This window comes from Columba livia, chromosome 19 (assembly GCF_036013475.1).
Source record: "Columba livia isolate bColLiv1 breed racing homer chromosome 19, bColLiv1.pat.W.v2, whole genome shotgun sequence".
NCBI classification, from domain to species: Eukaryota; Metazoa; Chordata; class Aves; order Columbiformes; family Columbidae; genus Columba; species Columba livia.
In genome coordinates this window covers 3730713-3751832 of record NC_088620.1, presented here as the reverse complement: position 1 = coordinate 3751832, position 21120 = coordinate 3730713, and the positions used below count along the sequence as shown (strand labels likewise).

The following is a 21120-nucleotide window of genomic DNA, read 5'->3' as shown; positions in this document are numbered from 1 at the left end:
CCATGTTTCTGCATGCATCATGACTCACTGAGGCCGGACCAAATGCATCCCCTTTGCATCCCCTGTGCTCACATGTGCACCCCAATTACTGCTCCCCAGTGCGAACTTCCAGCATCTGGGTGAAAGCTTTGCAAACAACACCCTGTGTTTGAAGATGCAGGGACAAAAAGGTCAACCTCAAAAAAAACCATGGCAAAGTAGTTTATTTCTTTTTTAAACATTTTTTTTCTTCCCCCCACCCCGTGATTCCCCCAAAGTCCTGTACAACAGATCACCAGGTGAAGGCTGGCAAAAGCCAACCCTTTGCCCAGGTTCCAAGCTATATGGGAAGGAAAGAAAGGGAAAAAATAAAGAAGAAGTAAAGAAGGCTGGCAAGAGAAGTACAGCCACGAGAAATGCAGAGAGGAGGTCTCGATACGTGGAAACAAACGTCAGTGAGAACTGTACACAGGAGCGTGGCCACAGCGGTTGTTTCCCACCCCCGGAGCAGAAACATTGTGCTCCCAAGATGCGGCACCGCAGGGACCAAACCCAGAATATTAAACATGTACAAAACCTAACCCAGCCACCCCCTCCCCACCCCAAACAGAACCTGCCCCCCTCCCCCCCGCCCCAAAAAAGTCAAAGACTTGCAAAGACTGACTTGTACTTCAAAAGATTTCCTCTGGAATTAAAAGCCATCGTGGTTAAAAGTAAAATATCCAGTTGGGCTGCACACAGTGGCCTCCCATTTCATCTTTAAAAAAGAAAGCTGAGCCCGAGCATGGCACTGAGGACACCTGAGTCCCTTGCAGCCAGTCCATCCCCCACCAGCCATCCCCAAGTCCAGCGCAATGCTTTTAACCTGAATAATGCCCAGTCCAGGAGAAAGAGGGTTTTTTGGTCAGACAAACAGTGAGGATTGCGAGGTTGGAGGGGAAGAATCGAGACAGGCAGGAGAAACCAGAGCATGAAAGTGCCCACATCAGTGCTGCTGTGATGAGTGATTCCTTCTCCCAAAGCACTGAATTAACCGAACGGCTCCTTTGCAGCTGGTTTAGTGCAGAGGGTCTGTACCTGCTGCTTTGCCCTGGCTGGGTCCAGGCTGCCCGGCTGTGGGAAATGGCTCGATGAAAAATGCAAAAGATGTGGCTTTGCCTAAATCTAAAGTGTTTTGACCCATTTCTGGGTGGGGAAAAAGTGTCCTGTCTTTTTTAAAAACAAACAAAACCCACGAATGCATGTAAAAATGTGCATGCAGGGGGAGTGGGGACATACACAGTCACACTCTTGCTTGCCCAGCTCTCGCTCAGAAGTCACATATGGCATTATTTGGAGCAGGGATGCTGATTATTCGGAGGGGGTGGGTACAGGTGTATTCCTCCATCCAAATTTCCACAGCCAGGTAATGCAATGGGTTTGCAACCTGCCCAGCCCAGCTCCATTGAGGGGCTGCGGGGCTGCGCCAGGGACAGGCTCGGCACCCACCAGCCATCCTAACCCTGCGGGGATCGTGCCTGTCACCCAGGAATAAATAACCAACTTGAGGAGTGGGAATAGGGCAGGACTATGCACATCACACACACACAGAGCAGTGCAGGAGGGGGTGGCAGAGGGGTGGGCAACCACAGCCCTGCTTTGCTATGGGACCCAGGAGCCGTCGGCCGCAGCGTGTCCCCACACCAGGCCACCAGGTACCCACTGATGTGCTGTGTGAGCCACTTTGCACCCAACCCCATGCCCCATTACTTGCTTGTCATCAGCGCTCCAGCTGAATGTTGAGGAGGAGGGGATGTTTACTCTGTATAAAAGGATGCACAATATCAAAATCCTGTTTATAAAAGAGAAATAAAATGCAACACAGCACTAGAAAACCTTGCATCCCAGCTGCAACCATCCTCCCCCTCACTCCCCTTTTGGTTATTTTTTTTTGCTGCCCCTTTATATCACCATTTAGCACATCTCTGCCCACAGAATGTAGGAATACATTCAATTATTTTCTTCTTTTCCTTTTTCAAAACGCTCCTATGGATTTCCAAAAGTTCTCCCTGACATTCCAAGCCCCGGCAGCAGTGGCGAGGTGCGATGTGATGCTCCGGGGCTGGGCGAGCAGCCAGCGCCTCACACATCGGTGCTGATGCTGCGGCTGCGGGAGAAGGCTTCCCGCATGGCCGAGAGGCGGTTGGGGTTGAGGGCTTGCAGGTTGGTCACGCTCACCGGCAGATCCAGATCCTCCTGGCTCACCGTCTTGTAGCTCACCCGGTCCCCCCCGTTGTGCAGCTCCTCAGGGGGCTCCTGCAGGAAGAAGGTGGGGGGCTCGAAGGGCGTGCAGCTGGGGCAGCTGGGTCGGTTAGGCGCCGGCTTCTTGCTGAAGGGTGACGAGGATGCATAGAGCGATGGCCCGTTGGTCAGCACTATGTTGCGGTTGCAGTGGAGTGGCGGGATGTGGGAGTGCACGGCAAAGTCGGGCTCCTCCTCATCTTCCTCAGATTCATCCTTCTTGCAGCAGTAGTACTGAAACGGGATGGCCCCACAGGGCCGGGGCTCAGACAACATCCCAAACTGTCTCCCCTGTCACCAAGGGGCTGCCCCGTGTGTGTCACCCCTGGGGATCATCAAGGAGGGGACAGCAGGCTGCCCATGGGCTCCTGTCACCACAGCAGCACCCTTTGGGGTCACATCCCGCCCCCCAGCCTTACCTGGAGTCTACAGTAGCAGAGGACAGCGATGATACAAAGCAAAATGACAGTTGCTAATATTCCACCTGTGATGACCACGGTCCCGGCTGTCATCCGCCCTCTTCTCCATTAACAGCCTGTAAAAGTGAGCACATGGGGTGACGGGGTGCAGTGGGGGATCGGCTGGTGCTGTGACATTTAGTGAGCAGCAGCTCTGGGGTCACCCTGGGCTGATCTGCATGCGGGAGGGGGAACCCAAGGGAAATAAAACCTTCTGCCCAGTGTCCGTGGCACCCAGCGCACCCCCCCAGCTCCTACCTGGTGGCCTAGAGCTGTGGTGATGGGGGAAGGAGCTTTGCAGTAAGGATTTCTGAGCTGTACACATTTTTTCTCTGAGCCTATAATCCATTTTCTCCATGAAAACAATGTGTTATTTTAATTTGGAATAACTGGAGCTGCTAAGTGAGCCTTTAATGACTGCAGGGACAGGCGCTCTCCCTCCCCGAGCAGCGAGCTGGGCTCCGGGATGTGTCTGCCCGGCATAGCGAGCGCCGAGCTCCTCGCCTTCACCACGGCCAAGCCGCAGCAGAATGAGAGCAAGCTCTTTGCCACAAGGTCCCTTCCAACCCAGACTATTATTTTATGATCCTATGATGCTGGGGAGATGCGGACCTGCCTGCACACACCTGCAGCTGTGCAGACAGCAGCCCCAACACCAGCACTGCTCTGCAGCTAAAGCTCCAGCAGCCCTTTAGTGCTGCAAGCATCAGGCTGGGAACATGAGAAGTGACATAAATTAAGAGAGAAATCATACTCTGGCCACCTACTCTACGAGCGCTTTAACAAAGCTGGCGTCCAGCTCATGCTATCAGGTTAAAACAAAAAAACCAGCCACCCCAGCCCCAAATTACTTCAGCACCCGAGGAAAAGCAAACGTATCTGTCAGGGATTTAACCTCCTTCCAAAGAAAATAAATCGGTGTCATATTTTCAGGTGCTTAATGTCCTGCTAAAGTTGAGTAAGTGCTGAATGGATAAAGCAGTATCGCATTTTATGTTGCTGCTGAGCAGCACTGTAGGAGGGAAGGTAATTTATAACGATGTCTGAATGCCTTCTAGCACCGTCCGGCCACGGGCAAGCACTGAGCCAAATCCTGCCCTCAGTGCTTGGGCAAAATACTCTGAGAAGGCTCAGGGGGAAGGAACACAGTCAGAGTAAGGGTTCGCAAAAAAATGCATTAGTGGTTTAGAAACTATGGTTCCAGTTTAAAGAGGGATGCTCAGCCCTGCAGCCTCTCAGAGATGGGTGCTGCACCCATCAGAGAGGATCAGCATCCCAAGATGAAAGGTGGCAGGTAGGGCTCTGCCAGGGATGGCTTCTCGGCTTCCTCACCAGTTAATTAAACAGCCACCTACCCGGGGGGACAAGCCAGGGTAGCACAAAGGCAGTTTTTGTGGTTTCTGTCCAGTCACGGTCAGCCAGACACAGCATCGCAGGCACCGCTCCACCTAGGGCAAGACCATTTGCATTTCGCTCTTTTTCCTCCCATAACATACTTGTCTGATTAAAGCTGCGTACCTGGAAGCATTAAACTCTGCAAAGGGGGAGGAAAGCAGAGCGTGTGGTGGCCCATAAGCAGAACAATTCCTGTCTAGACCTCCTTTATACATTTGTTCCTAATTTCACGCTCCACAGGCTCCCAGATTCATATATTTAGTAATAAATATCCTGGTAAAAGGAAGTGCTTTGCAGCTCTGCTGTGGTCTTGGAGAAAGTATGCAGGAGCCCTGGTATGAGGAACGCAGGCACCAGGAGATGCGGTCCCAGCAGACGGTAGCTTGGCTCCATCCTCACCCCTTGGTAACATTAGGAGCCCTCGAGCTACTGAGGATGCCTGAACCCCCCCAGCCCCTCTGCCCCATCCAAATCCAGCCCCCAGCACGTCCTCCATCACTGACAGACAGCAGGGAAGGGGCTGCGGTGGGATACTAACCCCACACAAGCTGTTTGCCCCTGGCTCAGGAGCCCTTTGCTGTAGGGAAGTGGTCCCCAGGGCCATGGGGTGACAGGGGATGGTGCCTCTTGGGGTTACTCAGAGCTAGTTTGGGCACAGGGAAGCTTGGGTGCAATGCTTCCCCCTTCCCCAGCAACCTGCTTTATCTTCCCAGTGTGCAAAAGGCAGGTTGTGCTGCAAAAACCAAAGACGTGTCACTGCATGGTTGCTACAGGCTGCTCTGGGACGAGCTGTTTGGTTTTAGACACAATCCCCTGCCGCCTGCCTGCTTTGGCAGGACACCTATTGCTGCAGCTACAGTGGCACCATCTCTGCAGTGTCTGGGATGTCTCAGAGGGAAAAAAAATGGCCTTTACTATTCCTTTCAACCTGGAGAAGACAGAAGCAGAGCTCCCATCAGCTCCAGTCCTGGCTCAGTAGCTTCTTTCCCACTGACACCCCTGCACATCCCTGCCATAGCTGAGGACATGGGCTTTGAGGTTGTGCTGCCCACGAGGAGCCAGAGCTGCAGCAGCCTCTGCTCCCCACTACCCCGGGCACTGGCATGAGGGACCAAGGGACCTTCCCGACATGCTGCAGCCCAACCCACAAGCAACAGAGAACAGAACAGAATTGCACTTGGCAATGCAGAAAGGAGAAAGAAGAGGGGAGGCTGAGAAATCACCCCACCCCAGCATCCCCTGGACTGCTGAGGATGCCCAGAGCAGGGAGAGGCTGCTCACAGCTGCATCTCGCTCCCAGGCCAGCTCTGCAGAGACAGAACAGACTGGCTGTGCAGCCAGGGCCTCTTGGGATGCCTGCGTGGGAGGAAGGCTCCAGAGCAGCTGGGGAGGCTGAGCTCAGCCCATCCGAGGGCTCCAGTGAACACCGAGCTAACCACAGCTCCAAAACACTGAGCTCCAGGTGCTGGGGCACCCCAGCCACAGCTGGAGGCTGGCCTGACCCTTCCTGCTGAAGCTGTGGGAGAATGAGAGCCAGGGAATACGGAGAAGACCACAGTGAGATTTCTCTAAGAGACCCTTAAGTGCCCACCTAAGCCATCTCCTGGGATTTACAGGTCTTAAGAACAATCTTCAGGCCAGACCTCTACCTGAGACTTCTGCCCATCCCATCCCATCCCATCCCTACTCCCATCCCCAGGGCAACACAGTCAACCCAAAGCCTTTTGCAGTCGCTGAAAGTGCCATCATGGCAAGCACCAAATAAAGGGAGAGCGGGTCCCACTGAAACATTGCTTGCACAAGGAGACCCTGTCTTACCTGTGAAGAGCTGTAGCCCAGGGCTTGTCCTCCTGCAGTGCTACCTCCATCCCCCAGCAGCCCTGGGACCTGCATTCTCTGCAGCCAGAAGCAGCACAGCTCTCTACTTAACGAGGAAGCTGGGAATTGCCCTTATTCACCCATCTGCAGAAGCTGGAGATTTAAAGTAGCCAAACGAGGTAAGAAGCAACAACTGGCAGCACAGACATGAGTGCTGGGAGGATTGCTCACATCTGGTGCCCCAGCACCTGGAGCAGGCAGGAGCTTGGACCCCACCACAAAAAATACACAGAATAAACACGCAGCCAGAAACAGCCCACACACGAGGGACGCTCAGCTCAGACCTGCATGAAACCTCTGACTGTCATTCTGCTGATCACAACAGGGGTCTCATGTGTGGTGGGGAGTGGGGATCAGCTCTGCCCCGGGCTTCCAAATGGTCAAAATGCAAAAAGGAGAGAGAAAAAGGGGAAAAAAACCCCACCCCACATTTCCTTAGGAGCAGAGGAGGACAGCAGTGTGTCCTGAAGTGACACTGTCCTGTCTCAGCTTGGCTCTGCTCTGCGCTAGCACAGCCCTGGCTGTGCTGTGTGCTTGGCCGAGTTGCACGGTGCTGTGTGGGGGTGTCCTCCTGCACCCAGAATGGCCTCCGAGGGGGGAGCGACCCTGCATGGCCCCCCTGGGCAGGGTCCCTCTGCCAGCTCTGAGCCTCCTCCAAGCACCATGAGCGACGGCTGCTGGGGGGTCAGCTTGTTGGGTCGCTCGGGGGAGAAGAGCCAAGGAGAGACCTCAATGGGGGGGAAGTTCAGGTTGGGAAGATTAAGACGTATGTGGAAACTGGGAGTTGAGCAGCTGAGCACAAATCTGACCCTCTGAGATGGAGGGTCATGAGCTCTGCAAGTCTCATCCTGGGTGGGTGACAGGGCTGTTTCCAAGCTCATCCATGCACAACAAACCCTGATGCTGATGCTTCTGACCAAGCCCTACTTCAGAAGAAAGGACAAGAGCTCAGCAAGAGGCCAGCAACATGAGAGAGCACATCAGTGATGCCAAGTGTCTGAGATGTTGCTTCCCACAGCTGCTGGGTCTTGCTGCCACTGCTGCTTTCCAGCCTGGAGCTGGGTGCAGGCAGCATTGAGGGTCCAGGACCGTGGCCATGAGTAACAAGAAATCCCACTATAACAAACTGGCCAGTGCAGAGGACACTGAACCTGAGCCCTTGATGCTGCAAAGTTTCAGGGTAAGCCTGGCTTATGCTCCCCTGTTGCCCCACCAGTGCCACGTCAGTGCTACAGCTCTGCCCAAGGGCAAACCCCAGAGAGCATCCGAGCAAATAAGTTAGAAGCCAAAAACACAGTTTGGTGGCAAATACAGCCTTATTTCTGCATTTCCCCCAGTTCCTGTAATCCTACCCAGTCAATGAATAAGAGCTGGGCTGCTAGGAACAGCTGGGCAGCATGCCAGCAGAAGACTTTGCATTTACGGAGCCAGCGGACAGAGCAGCTGCCAGAAACACAGGCAGAGAACGTGGCTTTCCATATGAAAAACACTTTCAAGCAGAAGGCCTGCATCACTTTTGTTTGCTTTCTCTCTCTCGCACTCCTGGCCTGGGGGCTGATGCTCTGTGCAAAGAACAGGGATTGAAACAGCCAGGTTTGATGGAGGATGGGCTGGGGAAGGGGCAAACGAGGTAAGAATGCATGGGGGCTCAGTGTCTGCAGACCCATCACTTTGACAAGAGCAGCTGAGCACACAACACAAGGACAATATGAGACACGTCTCATCAATCAATGCTTCCTCATCTCAGCACAAGTGCTGCCCATGTGGGACCCCCTGCACCTCTGGGCACCCCGTACTCCAAGTTGCTTTTCAACATTTTACAAGCAGAGGGCACTTAACTCTCTGCAGTGCCCTGTTTGGAGAATGCTACTCACAATTTCATGGTCTCATCCATAGCAGACAGATCCTTTGGGGTGCCGGAGGCTGCATCTGCACCCACTGAGACTGCACTCACCCCAGTATCTGCTCGGACACTGGTCTTTTGCAGAGCGGCTCCTGCACTCGGTGTTTTCCCTGTGTTGAAAATGGGGGTTTGCACCACTAGTGACAGTCCCTGGAATAAGAAGGATTTTTGGAAGTGAGTTTATGGACATTGGAGAGGGCTCCAGCACCTGGGAGATGCAGCCAGGTCTGGGCTGGCACCTGCAGCCTGTGACACTGCCATGGGCTTTCAAATGACAAATCAGAATGAGAAGCAAAACATTTTACACCCACTTGAAACTGCATGTCCCCTTCTGGTGGCTTTAGAGCAGTTACCTGGGTTGAAGCCAATTACAGAGGTCATTGATATCCTTACAGAAGTGACACACAGCTGACGGTTCAGCTAAGCCTGAAGTGACCCTGCTGGGACAGACCCTGATATTTCAGCTCCCACTGATATCCAGACCAGAAACAACACATTTCAAAGGCAATCTATCCAGAGTGCCTGATAAATTATTCAGCAGATGGGACATGGCTGGAATAGTGCTGAGCTCTGCAGAACAGGATCCCACTGCACAGGGTGGCTTGGGCAGGGCTGGGGTGGCAGCTTGAGGCTGTGCTGGGGACCAGGGCTCGCAGGATGACTGGGAACAGCCTAGGGCAGGAGGACAACACCACGGCAATGGGAAGGTGATGAAAGCTGGGGTGCGAGAGAACCCTCTCCACCTGCAGGCACTGGCTCGGTGCTCTCTTGTGCAGGTTTTAGTGCCCTGGCAGTGAGAGTTCAGCCTGGAGGTTCAGGCTCATGCACAACGAGCATTGGGCTGATACGGGGATGTATCCCCTGGATTTGCATCAATCATAACCCACTATAAATTCCTCCAAAGGTCTGGAAGGGCCAGGGACTGTTCCCCTCCTCTGTGTCTATTCTCAGCCCTTCACAGCCAAGAAACGCTCCCTTGGTGCTCCCCGAGCGGTGCCGATGGCTGAGCTGGGGAACGGGGATGATCAAATGCCACAGCAACCTGCTCCTGTCTGCTCTGATTATCATCCGATATAACCGGATATAATAACGATCACATGTATCATTAAAACCCACAATTTTATAATCCAAAGTGTTTTGTTAAATACAGCACAGCAGCCCAAAAACTCCTAGAAAAGCCACTGCTTTTCCAATGAGTTGTGTAGTTTTTTTCCATATGCTGAGGACACACCGTATGCGTGTCCCTGCCAGGCTGTCCTGCACAAGAGCTGCTCATCACCCCCAAAATCCAGCAAAGGGGGCCCAGGCTATTCAGGAGAGACATCACATACCAACAGCCACTCCAGACGTTCAGTTTTCCACAGGCTTAAAAAACCCAGAAGTTCATGGGACAATGAGGGAACCCCTTCTGCCAATTACCACTATTAGGTTTTAAAACAGAGATTGGCACTTAGCGAGCCGTCTGAATTTTCAGCACACTTAAGCAGGCTGCCTTCAAAGCGAATCGGTCTCGGGGCTGCCTGCCCCAGTAGGGCACAAGAGGGAATATGTGCTCTGCAATAATGAGGCAATAATGTCATTTAATACAACCAAATCACGCCTAATGAAAAATAATATTTGCACAGCTCATCAAAGCAGCATTGAGGCTTACTAAGCACAACTCCAGGCATGAATTTAAATGACTGCAGATGCTAAACAGAGTGCAACGGTGCGGCTGGGGAAGGACGGGGGAAAATGCTGAATCACCTGGATGGTGTGTGTGCTGCCCTTGGGAATGTCCCTTCCAGTGCCCCTGGGACATCGCGAAGGTGCTGCTGTCTCCCTGGGATCAGGGAAAGTGTCTGCAGACACCTCAGCATGGTCTGGAATAAAGCAGGGTATATTCACGCTGCTCTGCCATTCTGACCCTCTGTAAAACTGTACAACCACATCCTAAAAAGCATCCATAGGGATGTAATCAGTATTGATAGGGATGCTATTGGTATTGATAAGGATGCTAATGGTATCAATAGGGATGCTATCAGTATCAATAGCATACTAGCAACTCAGCACTGCCCAGCGCTGCATCCCTGCATACCAGCCCTACACTGGCCTCAGTCCGGGGGAGGTAAACCCAAAGCCAGGCCTAAGGAAGGAACTGGGACAGACACGATGGACTTGCCTGCAGGTCCAACCCTGTGCAGGATGAACTGGCACGGCCAGCCGGGCTCTGTCAGGATTTGAGAGCTGCTGTCAAACCACACCAGAGGGTTTTACCCTCCCCAGTCCCACCTTTCACTGCCCAAACAATCACACTTTGCTTAAGTACCAGGAATTATTTCCATACATGAGCTGGAAAGCAGGCTGTAATCCCAAACACACATAAGCAGCCTAAACTCCTTCAAAAAAAAAAAAGAAAAAAGGAAGAAAGACAGGCTGTCTTTCCACCCTGCATCATTTAATCACCTCTTGAATTATGATTTAGTCTCCCTGAGATATTAGCATCAGAGAGAGCAGGTTTTGGTATTAGCAGCTTGAGATAAGCTACCGTAATCACTGCTGAGTGGGAAATAAAGTGGGGTGGGGAGCCAACTTCTAGCAGGAGAGTTTTGCAGGCTGGAAATGTCCATTGGCCAACCTGAAAAGCTTGTATTGGATTACTGAGAACTAACAAATCTTACTCCTGATCAGTACTTTTTCCTGCAATTCACTGAGCAGGTCTTGCTCCTTCTCCATCACAATCCCACGGGACAGCACAGCACCAAAGGTGGAAAAAGGGGAATTTATCCTTCTGAAAGAGCAACTCTTTCCAGAATTGCTCCGCTCACCTGGATTTTGAAAGCGACCACCCAGCATGTCCCATGGATGAGCCCTCAGGGCTGCCTGAACAACCACTGAGGCAACAGCAGCCCCAGCTGGGATCTCCACAGAGATATACGTTGCTGCCTTAAAGGAAAAAAAATCACAAGAAAAAAGGGTAGGGAGTTTCCATAGCTACAGCTTTACATTGCTCCGGCAAAAGCTCAGCTTCAACCCATGGAACGTGAAGCAAATAGAGTGTTTTTCCCACTCCAGCCCATCAAGGTAGTGTGGTGCGTGAATAAAGAAGAGAAGAGGGGAGAGAGAACTCAGTGATTTTGGAAATAATGCAGTGGACCTGCAGAGATTTAGTGCTGCTGTCAATGCAGAGGCACTGTCCCCAAGACCTGGTAATGTGGGGCTTGTCTTGCTTCGTACCTGTGCCTTGGACAACGTCACTTTGGGCTGGTGTCAGCACCACGGCTTGTGGGGAAGGACACGTACAATTGCAAACTGCTCTGATCATGAACCAGAGGGCGATGGGCTGCCTCACTGCTTGTGACCAGGAGTTTTCCTACAGGCAGTAAAATCTCCTTATGTTATCCTTTTAAATAAGGATTTATCATTGCTGCATCAGGGGAATTAATACAGACCCGTCTGAGAGGGTAATTTTCGGATTCTTGGCAACTTACACTGAACCAGTTCCAGTAAATTTTCCTTTTTGTCCTCACCTTAATTCTGTTACAGCTTTTCCTGGGAGATGAGAGAGGGAAGTATTTAACTCAGAGGAAAAAGAAACCCCACAGCAACAAAATCATAAGCAAAAAAAAGTGGAAAAGATAAAGTAATTCATACAGCTCAGCTGATAACTGTCATTACATGAACAAAGAAACCGAGAAAACCTTCACACAAATTGCTCTACTCAAAACCACGTGGGCTTAACAGAGCTGCTGGGATCAAATGTTTGAAATATCGACTGTTCCCAGGGACAGCATCTTTCAGAAATCAAAACACACGTGATGGATCTTTTTGTCTAGCGTCAGCACCGGGACGCCACAAGCCCGGTCTTTGAAATGACTCCTGGATACTCGAGAGGCCCTTGAGAGGGACGCGGGGGTTCCTGCTCCCCGCACGCAGGCTCCGCCGTTCCCTCGCCATCCCCAGGAGACAAAGCAAGGCTACAGCCAACACGGGAAACTGAGGCAGGCTGTTCCCACCACATCTGCCCGTAACCCCCAAGGATGCGCAGGCAAAAACGCCTCCAGTCCTCCTGGAAAGCAGGAGGAGACTCGCACCCCAGTGCTGCCCCAACTTCACTCCCGAATCCCAGCTGAATTGCACCTTTTTTCACTTGCACAGTGAGCTCATGGCACTTGAACATGTCTGCTTGAGCTCGTTGGGAAGCAGGTGTGTCATACCATTAAATAACACTTTCTGCCCCAGAGCTGTTGGGATGAAATGGGAACCCATAACCAAAGTAGCTCTCTAGACATCACCCTGGCCGTGCCGATGCTGTAGAAACACGAGCATGCTATTAACAGCCTGCCTCAATGGTAAACCAGGCACAAACCTGCTTAATGGATAAATATAAGTCTTACAAAACCCAGACCTGCAAATGCGAGCATCTTTGCTGCCCTGTGCCCGGTTAGCAGACCCCAGCTCATCAAAACGCAGACACCCCACTCGCAATGCAGCTCTGCCAGCAGGAGATGCCCCTCGCAAGGTTAAACAGACCAGGGTCTCCTCTGGGAACTGGGAATATATTCACTGCTTCCCAAACCACCGGCCTGTTGAATAAACCACCCTGCGCCCTGGCTGCCTCTGCTTCTGGGCTTGACAGAGGAGAGAGCAGGCAGCACATGGGAGCCCTGGAATTTCTGCTGCGATCACACGATGCCTCAGTTCTGCTTCTGGCTGGTTTAATTAGGACATCATGAAACCACACAAGTTTGTGATGTTTGGGTTACGTGGTAATGTTAGCATCCCTATCAACCAAAGCACTTTTTCTTTTCAGGTTCCTGCAAATGTTCTTCTCTGTATTCAGTTTTGGAAACCTTCTCTTTTTGAGCAAAACCCAGCACTGGCTACAGCAACAGCGTGCCGGTGTTACACATTTCTGAGGCTGGGCAACTCTAATCCTCTGTAGCCATAGCCCAGCAATATTCATGTTTTATATTTACTACCAATCAAGTCAGATAGTATTTTAAAAGCCAACCCTTGGTCTGCCAATATATCATAATATTTACAAAGGTAGCCAGAAAGCAATTAAGATCAGTGCTTGGTTTCTCAGAAACCAGTATCACAGTTTTGTGTTTTCTGTAACCTATGTTGTTCTATTTAAAAATACAATAAAAACAAAGATGTGATGCCAGAAACGCAAGGGAAAATATGCGCACCCAAGAAAACCCCACTTTCTGTGGGCTGAATCTGCTCCCACGAGCTACCGTGAGAATCAGAAATAATCCTTGGGAAGTCAGTAATGCTAAACTGTTGCAAATCAGAAAAAGCAAGCTGGAACTGTCTTAATATTAATTGCATAAATATTATGCTTGTCTTTATCTCAGGAGGCGCTGCCTGCCCAGGGGATGTCACATCCAGGCTGCCCCGGAGGGATAAAGAGCAGCCGGGCTCATCCCACACACGGACCCGGTTTGAAGCAGCCGTGGAGGGGTTTGAGAAACACCTTTTGAAGACTTCAATGCATTTGGATGGGGAATGGGGGGACACACGTTCCTGGCAGAGCTGCGGCCACGAGCAGCAGCTTCTTGCCTGTCCCTATTTGCACAAGGAAAGCAGTCGCGAAGGAAACCCACGGGACAGACAAAAGTTTGAATTACTCCCCCCAGTCCCTCCTTTGTGTAATACAACAATAAAAACTCAAAATTTGCCTAAAAGCAAGCACAAATCAACACTTTTTATCCGACTCCACTCCCACTCTCGCAGCACGGCTATTTTTCCCCAGATCCCACCACTAATCTTCCCGGGGCTTAGCTACCCAGCAGGCGACACCAATCAAACCGAGACACCTCCTTTTCCTTCCATATTAGAGCCTTAGAAATTGCATCCCTGTAAATCCCCGCTCGCATGCCTTGCAGAGGGACACGGGGACAGACCCCCAGCAGCCAGGCCACGCACTGCCCAGGCCACCCTCCCGCAGCACTTGCTCCAAAAATGAGCCTCTGGCAGCCTCAATACTGTATTATTTTCTGCAGGGGGGAGTATAGCTTGGATCACCACAAAAGGCATCACGTCTTGCTATGTAACTCATGTATATTGTGTTAACTAAAGAGCGACAACGTGCATGCTATTGTTCTGCGGCTGCTTTCTCCAGCCGACTTTACAGTGGAGCCAAATCACAGCAGTTATTTGCATCAAAGGAGAGCTGCTCTTGACTGTCAATCAATTTAAATATTTAAGGGTTGAATCAATTTAAATATTTAAGGGTCAGGATGTTTGTCTTAAGTAAACCTTGCTGCACCCTGTAACCCATCCCATGGTGTTTGTGGGAAGGAAGAACGAGCATCTGTGAAACACACAAGCTGTAATCCAGCAATGAAGGCTGGTAACAGGTAAAGGAGAGAGTTAATGGTTTGCCAAAGCTCAGGCAGGACCCACGACTGGTCTTAAAACAAATCCACACTGAGGGCAAAAAAAATCCAGCTGTAGACTGCATGGCAAAGCCCAAGCAACAACCTCTGCTTAAATGGGGATCAAACGTGGGCTCTGTACTGGGATTGCACTGTCCCTGCTGGTCAGCTCGGAAAATACTGTGTTATTTCCTAGGGAAAAAAACCCAAACAACCCAGAGGAGCGAACGTGGAATACTGGGAATAAAAATAAGCAAAGCTATTTGTAGGTAAGCTATTTTTCTCACAGGAAACGGTGCCTGTAAGTGGATGTTTTAGCAGATCTGAGATTCACATGCTGTAGCGCAGCCGCTTCAGGGACTCGTCTGGCACTTGCCTGTGAACACCCTCTGTCTCCAGGCACGCTCCGGCATCATCACAGCAAATACCCGCCTCGATGGAGCCTGTGTATCATCCTTTACGACAAAATCTAAGACATCTCCCTGTTGTGATTGCTGCCAGTTTATGAGTCTTTGAATCTCAAGACATTTTGATCAACTTCAGTCTAAGTGACCCAAGATGGGGAGAGGTCGAGGGCAATAACAACTTCTGGATCCATCACAAGGCTGTGCTGTCCCCAGAGGGTTTCAAAGCAGCCACATCACCCAGAATCCTGGGTATTTATCTTCCCCCAGGCAGCCAGTTTCCTTTCATTAATGCTGATGTGTTTTCCCCTTTAACCTCAAACAGCTCGAAACTCCAAGTGAATAAAGAGACAACATGGCTTTGACTGATGCCAGCTCCGCAGGTATGAGCAGAGCAGGCAGTGCTACAAGACGCCACTTTTGTTCGTTATTGTCCAGCCTAGACTTTCAGGCAGCTGAGGAACACGGGACTGTTCTGTACAGAAGAAAATGAAACCACAAAGGACTTTTCCTCCCAGTTTGCTACGAGCTCCCTCCAGCAGAAAGGAAGGAAATCCCAGCCGTGTGGTGTGCCCGCTGCTTGCAATTCCCCCAATATAATGAGCTTATGAGCTTCGGCGGCTCAGACCCTTTGATGAACTTGTACCTACAGAAAAGCCATAGAGTGGCCTCAAAGCCACACCTGGAGCTGGTGGTGCCAAGGGCTTCATCCCCTGCCTGGCGAGGGGATCATCTCATTTATCCCCTGCCCAAGAGAGGCCAACCAGCACAGCCTTGGAAGAGCCTGGGCTGGAGAACAATGGGGGAGACCATGACGTGATTTTCTCCCCATCACAGCTCTCAGAGGGGCATAAAATTAACGGTGAGAATTAACTATGTTTGCCCTGGGGCCAAGGTAAGGAGCCAGGAGTGATTTCTCGCAGGAAAGCGTGCAGATGCGAGGCTGGTGTGAGTGACAGCAAAGCCACATCTCCTTCCTTCTGCCACATGTGAGCAGCATCCTTGTCACCTGGGTGCGGGCAGGGGATGATGGCTGGCACTTTGCTTCTGCCAAAAATTCACTGGCCTTTTTTTTTAATAAGAAAGCTATTAAGTGAATAGGGACGTGACAAATAAAGACGTGGGCTGCTGAGTGTCTCCTCCAGCGGCCTCGCTGAGCCCCCCTCTCCCTGCAGAGCCGCCCACCCTCGTCTCAGGTGCTCAGAGGCTGTTGCTTTACCCGCTTCTAATAACATTTATTTTCTTTTCAAAGCCTCAGGGAGGACTCTTTCTCTCCCCCTCCCTGCTGATGTGAACCCTGCTGCCCTATTATGCTGATCTGAGACTTTTTTTGACTGTTGAACTGCTGGTGGTCTCCCCTACGTCCCCCATCTGTGCCCCCCAGCCTGCTCTTCCCACAGCCAGGTGCACAATTCCCAGGCTTGAGCTGACTGAACTGAAAAGAACAACTCATGTTTTCAGGTTGGATCAGGTCCCTGGGCTCACAAGGATGGGCTGAGACTTGCTTTTGAGTTTCTGGCAACTTTCCTCTAAAACGTCCTTCAGAAAAAGGCAATTATCACAGTGCCATTAAGGCTTTCTCCATTGCACAGCCAGATAACTCACTAGGAGTCTTTTGAAATAACCTTTAAACAATATATCCTGTCTTGTTTACTGAATGTTTCTGAACTCAACAGTAATGCATCCAGATGTCACCCGTGTCTACCGTAGGCCTAACTATTTCTGGAAACAACACCAAGGGCAAATTGCTTGGATAACGTCAGATATTGTTGCAGAGAGAATGTGACAAGTTTTCATCTCTTTGCTAAAAGCTGGGGACCAGAGAGACTATTCCCAAGGCGGCAGAGCTGCGTGCACCTTCAGCTCAGCATCCCTCCTGCAGCCCATGGGCAGGTACAAGCAGCACACGCTTTCCAGCTGGGGAGAAAATCAGCGTTGCTGTCAAGCAAAGCTCGGCAAGCTCACAATCTGCCATGTCGGGTGATGTGTCGCTGTGGGTGGCTTTTGTCCTGGAGGTAAGAGATGAGGAGTTGCCTTCAGGGCCAAGTGAACTCAAGGAAGATGTCTCAGTCCATCTTGTGCCATTATTCTGAATGAAGCCAAACACCAGCTCTGGCCCACCATGGGTGCTTGTTTCAACAAGCAAGATCAAGCTCTGTCTGAAGTGACAGAGTAAACGAACCCCCTCCAGCCCAACTCTAATCTTGTCTCCACTCCATGCTCTGCTAAGAGGAGCATGAGTACACAGCCAGGGAGATGCCAGCATCTCCCAACAGCATCCCAGGCTGATGCTTACACTGTTGTCCCCCTGATTCCACTGAGAAATCCACACTCCTGGCCACGGAGGACAAGACAAAATCTTCAGTGTCTAGATTTTGGTCTAAATCAGCCCCGCTCCCATCCCACCTCCACGCTGCCTCTGACACGGGCACCTTGAGAACCGCACAGTCCACGGGAGCCAGGTCCTTGCTCTGGTGCCCTGAACAAGTCATGGCTATTATTAAGCTTTCAAGGGAGAATTGGGTTCAAGGATGCATCAAAATATTATTATGACTTGTAATTTGTTTCCTGATCTTCCCAGCTGACCTCTGCCCAGGGCTGTTCTCGTGGGGATCACAGGCTCCCCAGGTTCCTGACATCCCAGCCTTGACAGACTGGCCTCAGCTGTGATCTGTAGCTTGAAGGTCTGAAGAGGATCAGAGTCCATCACCCAACATATTTGTCATCCCTCTGCCAATGTGTGGTGCTGGGATATATACTTTTTTCTCAGGCAAAGGACAAACCAATCCTGCCTACTGTAATAAATTAGGTGATGAGGAGATAACAGACAACGACACGGGAAGAAGTGTAAATTAGAATGGGAACAAGCTGCAAGTTCAACCTCAACACCTGCCACTTCTCCTTCATTCCTTCCCTGCTCTTCTTCAATGTTCTAAGTTGCATCACAAGCTGTGCCTGCCAGAGCCCTGCCAGCAGCAAGCACCTCTTCACTGGCCACGTCCTTCTCCATATCCATGACAACATGACAGCCAGGTACCAGAACACGATGAGTGAGAAGGCACCGAGTTATCCCCATCTCTTACACCAGCACTAATACCGCTAAGCACTGTGCAGCCAAACGAAAATCTCCGAGTTACATAAATACTTCGCAGCTCGGCCAGCTGTAAAACCCCTCATGGACCCACGTGCTGGGCAGCGAGGACATAACCTGCTGTGCCCAAAGGTCAGTGGCACAGGCTTCTTCAGCTTGTGAGGATGCAACTAAGTTCTCTAAGCTGCACATAAATGCCCAAGGGCATTAAGCACCTTTTTCTCTTTGCATCTGCCCCCATCAAAACTCTTAAAGGATGCTAAGGAGGGTGCTTAGGTACAGCTGCAGGGTGGGCAAATGTTCTTCAGCTTTAGACATGGGAATACTTTTAGAAAGACTTGGGTCAACATGCCACTGATAGCGAGTGGGTCCTCTGTCCCTCAGCCACTTTGGAATGTGTTCTCCTGAGATCGCAAGGCTTGTGAGCCTAAACCTTCAGGTTTGGCTCTTGTGTCGCCTACACGAGGGTTTTGGGACTGCTGCAGTCTCAATGGAAAAAGATCGAACTACCAGGCTTTGCTGGAAAGCAAAGAGAAACATAGCAGAGATACAGCTAGTAACTACGGCACTGGTAATGTTCTGCAACTCTTTTGTGCTCAGGTAGGTTCAGGTATTTAAGAACTGCCTGTATTTGTAATCTGCGTTCACTGACAAGACAGCAGAAAGGAATAAATGCTGTTTCTTTCCTTTCCCTTCGCATCCCCACATCTTTCATAAGTGACAACCAATGTACTGAAGGGTGATAAATCAACACAAGCCACTTTGTGGGGGATTTTGTTGAAGTTCTTTATATCTACTGAGCAACAGCACCATTCCCTAAGAGGTCCTGTCATCGTTCTGAACAGCAATCCTGACACGCAGAGGAAGGAGGTTACACTTCTAATTACAGCTGCATGGTCTTTAAGGTGTTTGAAATCTCTTTTCACCAACTGACAGCTGTAATGCATCTTTCTGCTCATTTCAGAATAGATGAAAACCAACCACAAAAGGTTGCAAACAAACTTTCATTATCTAAACGCCACTGCAACGGGCCACGTGCTTAAATACAGGTGTGTGGATAGTTCAGGCACTTAGTTCATGCACAATTCATGTAAACTATTTTCCCTTAACAGGAGTATTTGAAGACAAGATACAATGACTAAAAAACCCCCATCGTTCTGGGTACTTTTGCTCAAACGAGGTCACTCAGGAGCACTGTCTGCACTCTGAACATTGAGATCTTTGCCAGGTTTCCTAAAATGACAGGCATCCATCATGAATGACTGAGGCACATGATTTTACCATCTAGGTTTTATGCTGATTTCACTGCTCATTTTAGGCTGGAAGACAATCTGTTGAACCTCCAAGTGCAGTCTTCTCTTACCTTTAATTTATTCTGTCAGAAAACTGTCTACCTTAATGAGTATGAGCACACCCCCACTACCTTCCTAGTTTGGTGATCTGTTATGTCAAATATAAATAATCCTGTCTGAAACCACTCGATACGGGGAAATGAAAAGCCATCTTCCCTTGGGGGATTTCTTTCTCCCTCCCACAGCCCCCCCGAGCCTGCAGACTACCTTTTAATGCACCGAACAACGTCCATGTGTTTCTGAGAGCGCAGACCTAGACAGCTGCTGTTTTAACCAAATACTGCCAAGACCAACCTACGAATAATTATACTATCGCCTTCCTCACATTTACTTCTGGATTCCTCTCCATCACCTTTGCTTCATGGTGTGTGAGCCAGTGAGCTGGTTTGCTGCCTAACCTGGGCCTGGGGTGCTCTCTACAAACTCATCTGGATGGATGGTGGGGTTTCTATGTCCTTTGGGGCCAGGACACAAGGTAGGAACAAACCCTTGTCTTAGACGCACGGCTCCAGGTGAGATGCCCAGACAGCCTACCCAGAGGCCAGTCCCAGCCCCACGAGCTGTCCCCCGGGCACAGGACACAACCCGCACACCCAGGCAGGGCACAGGATGGAGGCAGCTTTCCCACCACATCCCTAAGAGATGCTCTCCTGATCTCCTTCACAGGCACGGCTTTGAAACTAAAGATGCTGTAGAACCAGAAAAAAACAAGCCTGGAGCACCCCTATATTTTTCATCCTGGACTGAGGTGGTGGGACTTAACCAGCCTCCTGAGACAGGCTATTGGGGAGCGGATGCCGTGCTGTTCTCCATGTCCCTATTCACTCTGCCTCCCCCTTCCAAATCCCTTCCCAGCCCCAACTCTCACAGCCGGGGTCTCCTCTGCCTGCTCTCCTTGCCGGTGTTTCCCCGGGATGTGGGGCTTAGCTGCCGGTTGCCCCGGAGCAGCAATCCCACCCCTGCTAAAAAGCAGTTTAGGATGCACCGGGAAGAGAAGGAGGGGGGAGAGAGAGAGAAGTAAACAAGGCGAAAGCATCGCCAAAGACCCCAGCGTTGCGAAGGACGGGGAGCAGGACCCCGGGTGAAGCCGGGGAAGGTCCGTCTGCGAGCGGCGGAGCCTCCGCGCCGCTGCCCTTTCCCCTCCCCGCTTACCTTCAAACGGGGGAATTGTGCCGGATCTCTCGGGTGAGGACCGCGTCTCCCGAAGTCTCCGGCTCGGTGAGCCTCAACGCAAAAATAAAAAGACGCCAGCTCACGGTGCCGAGCAGCCCAGCCGGCAGCAGCCACCCTCTCGGCACATGGCCGGGCCCGCCAGCAGCGGCTCTGCGGGGGAGCGCTCCCTCCCTCCCCGCCCCGCGCCCCAGCGCCGCCGGGGCCGCCAATGACGGCGGCGGGAACGGAGCAGAGCGGCGCCCCCCCCCCTCCCCCCGAGCCCCGCACCGGGGCCGCACGGGCAGCGACGCGTGCTGCCGCCCCCCCCGCACCGCCCCCCATCCCCCGGGCCGCGCCGGAGCGGAAGGCGGACACGGGGGGGGTGTGTGTGTTTGCCCGCACCCCCGGGATGCGGGTCTGCCCCGCCGGTCAGGGCCGGGCCTCGGCTCCCGCACTGGGGGAAGAGGGGGGGCCGGACCCAAGGACCCATTCATAGAACCGGGTCACCCCCCACAGACCCAGGGGACACGCTGGTTTGCCCAAGGGAATCTTCATCCCCGGTGCTGGCACAGGGAAGGCATCCCACCCCCGGCCCCCCACCAGGGGCTGCAAACCGAGACAAACCCCGCAGCACCTCCCATTTAGCCTCACAAGAGTGCTGTGACATTTTGCAAGTGATGTGACTTTGACCCATGTACCGTCTGGTTTCAGTGTCAGCCATCCTGGGATGGGAGCATCTCTTCCCAAATCCGTGCCCGTTCCAGCACAACTTCAGCTATTTTAGAGTCCTTGCCCACAGCTTTCTCTGACAACGCCGACGCTGTACAGGGCACGTTTGGCACCAGCAGTGGTGATTCCCAAGA

At 51.6% G+C, this 21120-nt stretch overlaps 1 protein-coding gene across 2 annotated transcripts; it reads right to left on the bottom strand.

Moving 5' to 3' along the window:
- Nucleotides 1-188: 188 nt before the first annotated feature.
- Nucleotides 189-20484, bottom strand: FAM163B (family with sequence similarity 163 member B). 2 transcript variants are annotated; one of them, XM_021280111.2, is made up of 4 exons: nucleotides 20258-20484; nucleotides 4073-4165; nucleotides 2679-2794; nucleotides 189-2493 (listed from the first exon to the last, which is right to left on the bottom strand). In XM_021280111.2, exons 3-4 carry the CDS (start codon nucleotides 2769-2771, stop codon nucleotides 2101-2103), a joined length of 486 nt encoding a protein of 161 aa, XP_021135786.1. In that variant the 5' UTR covers nucleotides 2772-2794; nucleotides 4073-4165; nucleotides 20258-20484; the 3' UTR covers nucleotides 189-2100. The 2 variants fall into 2 exon arrangements, with proteins under 2 accessions (XP_021135786.1, XP_005512942.1); XM_005512885.3 differs by lacking the exon at nucleotides 4073-4165 and having other exon boundaries at nucleotides 20258-20479.
- Between the last annotated feature and the right edge of the window lie 636 nt (nucleotides 20485-21120).